Genomic DNA, 3,775 nt, shown 5'->3' with positions numbered 1-3,775 from the left:
TTAACAACCTGTTAAAATCTGCAGGAAATCACAGTTACTTCATATTATTATATTATATTTCATATTATATATATATACTTTTTTCACCATCCACCCACAGAAGGTGCCCCCCCTACATTTTTAATGCTTCCTACGCCAATGGTAGAAACCCCTTCTGTCAGAGCAGATTTGGGAAAGTTCTACAGAGACGCCAGTAGGGGGCGTTAAAGTAATATGTGTCCAAGTAGGGAAACACCAACGAAGAAGTAACTGCTGAGCTAAGGCTACCGCATAGAGACTGGGGTGTTGAGAAGAAATCAGAAAATGGATAAAAAGAAGAAACCATTCGATGTTACTGCGTCATCGGTGAGTGCTATTGATAGGCAGACATACAGATATTTAATTGATACTCGGTGTTACAATGTGACAATGTTTATTAGACAGATAACAGCCACAAAAACTAGTTAGCTAACTCTGGGGCTATATTGCTATCATATACGTAGCCACTACATCTGGTGCTTCCTATAATAACAGTCTATGTTGTTTGTTGTTGTTGTTGTTTGTTGTTTTTTTCCAGCTAGTGGACCTTAAAGCTGAACTTTATAGGAAACAGGAGCAGTTCAAACAGGAGAAACTTGGGAAAGAAAGTGTTGCTGGTGGATTCAAACCAAAACCTATAGCCAAGGTACATCATGATATGAGATATAGTGGTGCTGTTTTTCTGTATTTATTTCGTTTTTGTTCTTTTTTAAACTCTTTCTCTTTAATTATTTTATGTAGAAACCTAATATCTGGACTAAACAAAACGCTGGTGTTTCAGCAAGAGCAGCTAAAGATACAGAGCAGCAGACAGAAGAGCAGATTAGCCTTGATGCAGCAAAGTGAGTTAATAATCCTGGAAACATACTGGTGTGCCACTCAGGTGACCAAACCATCTGACTCCTAATTTCTCCACAACAGGCGCAAGCTGGAGGAGAAGGCCAAACTGTACGAGCAGATGAGTAAAGGAGATTTTCCAGGTTGGTGAATTATACTTTGCTGATATTTATACGTAGGACAAAGTGTATTTACTTTGTATTGAACTCCTCTTGTGCATTAGATGAAGAGACAGAGGGACTGTTCCTTGTTGACTTTACTCAGAAGATTATTGACAAAAAGAAACAAACACTTGCTCAGAAGGAGACAGAGAAACTCGATGAAGAAGGAGACAGTTCATCACCAATCCCTCCTCCTCAGCACCCAGATGAAGAATGGTAATATTGTGGTTGTGTCATGGGTTTAATTTAGTAATAATCCAGAGTAGTTAATACAGTTTAAGTATCTTAAGTATAGTAAACTATTAAAGCTCATTGTTTTTGTGTAGGGTGGATTTTGTAGATGCTTTGGGCAGATCTCGAAGATGCATGAAGAAAGACCTGCCAGATTTTAAGAAAATGGATCAAGACCTTAAAGGAAAAGGGTAAGCAGGGCATTTTAAAGTGAAGACAGAATGTTAGTGTCACATTGGGCACTACACCTCTTTTGGATGGCTGTTTCCCCGCAGGGCAATCCCATCCGATAAGACCTTACTCTCAGAGGACATGCGTCGAGAGCTGCAGAGACAGGAGTGGGAGAGAGAGGAAGAGGAGGCCATGAAAAGGCCTGTTGGACCAATCCACTACGAGAACATCAGAGGACAGGGTTAGCATCTGAGCAAAATGTGCACATTATAAGAATTACATCAAATGGTGTGTGTGTGTCACAAAAACATTTTTCTTCTTCATCTCAGAGGCTCGGGAGCTGGGTGTGGGCTACTTTGCTTTTTCTAATGATGAAGAGCAGCGCAGAAAGCAAAGGGAAACTCTGGACATGCTCAGAGACCAGGTGAGCTTCTGATCATTGAACCTATGTAGCATCTCACAGCACAACCTCAGATACACTCTGATCTTAGATTTAATAATAAATGTTAATATATTATTTATATGCTAATATATACCTCTACTATTTACCCCTATTAAAGCATTGTTAGTATCAAGAAAGCTTTGGTTGACTACAGACCTTGGATGAAGGCCTCTTCCTCCACTCAATCTTTATTTCACCTTTACATCTGTCCTGTTCTTCAGACAACAGATCAGCGCACTAAGAGAGAACGACTGAAGGGGAAGAGGCAGGCAATGCTACAGGCTCGACTAGCCAAAGTAAGGCAGAGGAAGATGAAAAATGCCAAGCTGGATGGCACTGAGGAAGAGGAGAAGGAAGAGGAGAATGAAGGTTAAAATTTATTCCACTACACATCAGTTCCTGTTAATAACTTTTTTTCTGTCATAAAATACTGTTTATTAATGTCATAAAGTGTTACACAGTTGTTGTGAATTATTAGTCATTGTCCTTATTTGTAGGTGTCGAGGAAGAATGTGAAACAATGGGACCTCTGCCAGAAGAGAACCCAGAGGTCAGCATACTGAAGAAGGTGGAAGTGGAAATCCAGGAGAGAAGGGACACCAAACCTGGAGTTCCTCATGTCAGAGAGTGGGACAGGGGCAAAGGTAAGACACATTGGTTTAAAGTCTATTGTTTAAGTTTGATATTAGATTTTTATGTAAAAACAAAACAAAGACAATTAAATACCCGTTGAATTGTGGATTAATATTTGCAACAGCATAATAAATGGAAAAATATTTTCTTTGTCCTTGTTCTTTTGCTAAATTCGCTTTAATTTTTTTATATATATTTAGATGTAGGCCTGGTTATGTTTGTGGTCTGTCTTTGATGTAACTTCCTTAACACTACCTTTGTATGTGTTTCTTTCAGAGTTCATGTTCAGTGAGTGGAAAAGTCGCCGTCGAGAAGAGCGAGATACAGAGTTTGCACCTCCTTCTGCTTATTTTACTGATGAGAAGCGATCAAAGCTGATGAAGTTTAAAACTCAGGAGAGTAAACCAAACAAGTGGACCAAAAGCACAGGAGGAATCTCCAGTGAGAGCCAGTCAGAACCACAGCCTCAGCCTGAAACTGCTCCTTCACCTCCTCAACCTCAGCAGAATCCCCCAACAGCTTCACAGCCACCGCCCTCAGAGGTCCCATCATTCTCTGCTCCACCTTTCAATCCCCAGTATCCTCCTCCTTCATTTTATCCTCCATTTCCTCCACCACCCCATTTCTTTCCTCCATTTGCCCCCCAGTACCCATACCAGTATCCACCCCAGTGTCCACCACAGGTGCAGAACCTGTCTCAACCTGCAGAGCAAACCCAGACCCAGCAGGCCCCCGAGCACCCTGAGCAGAGTCTGGACGACATGCTGTCCTTCTACAGGAACTCCTACTGATCCCTCATATGTTGTGTTAGCTGTTTAGTTTAAATAAATTCAGTGTAATTACTGCTGCTGCAGAAAAAAAGAAGAGTTTGAACACTTAATAAATAAACACATAACTGGACATTTCCTGCCTTTTGTCAAAGACCCTGTTAATTTTAGTTTTAATTAATTTTTTTTAATCATTTTGCTCAATACACACAAAATACCATGCATTTACGTAACGTCAGGTGGACATGCCCAGTTGCAGTATCTGAATATCCACCAGGTGGTGCTATACATTTGTTTGGTAAAATCTTTGCTGGACTACCCTGCAGTGATTTATCTTAACACCACATTTTAGAGCTGCTCTTAGTTTATCATTAACTTATGCATTATTTTTAAAGATAATAGTTAGTTTGTATTTCCCTTTTGTCTCTAAAAAGCCTCAAAGACTTCATAATATATATATATATATATATATATATATATATATATATATATTAATTGCATGTAGGCCAGCCATT

At 39.7% G+C, this 3,775-nt stretch overlaps 1 protein-coding gene across 1 annotated transcript; it reads left to right on the top strand.

Moving 5' to 3' along the window:
* Window positions 1-217: 217 nt before the first annotated feature.
* Window positions 218-3,400, top strand: ccdc174 (coiled-coil domain containing 174). The gene is made up of 11 exons (XM_028406283.1): window positions 218-345; window positions 557-664; window positions 760-860; window positions 940-998; window positions 1,079-1,232; window positions 1,343-1,438; window positions 1,523-1,659; window positions 1,748-1,842; window positions 2,082-2,229; window positions 2,358-2,504; window positions 2,770-3,400. The coding sequence occupies exons 1-11, from the start codon at window positions 304-306 to the stop codon at window positions 3,282-3,284; spliced, it is 1,602 nt and encodes a 533-aa protein (XP_028262084.1). The 5' UTR covers window positions 218-303; the 3' UTR covers window positions 3,285-3,400.
* The last annotated feature ends 375 nt before the right edge of the window (window positions 3,401-3,775 follow it).

This window comes from Parambassis ranga, chromosome 5 (assembly GCF_900634625.1).
Source record: "Parambassis ranga chromosome 5, fParRan2.1, whole genome shotgun sequence".
Lineage (NCBI taxonomy): Eukaryota > Metazoa > Chordata > Actinopteri > Ambassidae > Parambassis > Parambassis ranga.
Note: the sequence above shows the minus strand (reverse complement) of the source record. Positions and strands in the feature narration are given on the sequence as shown.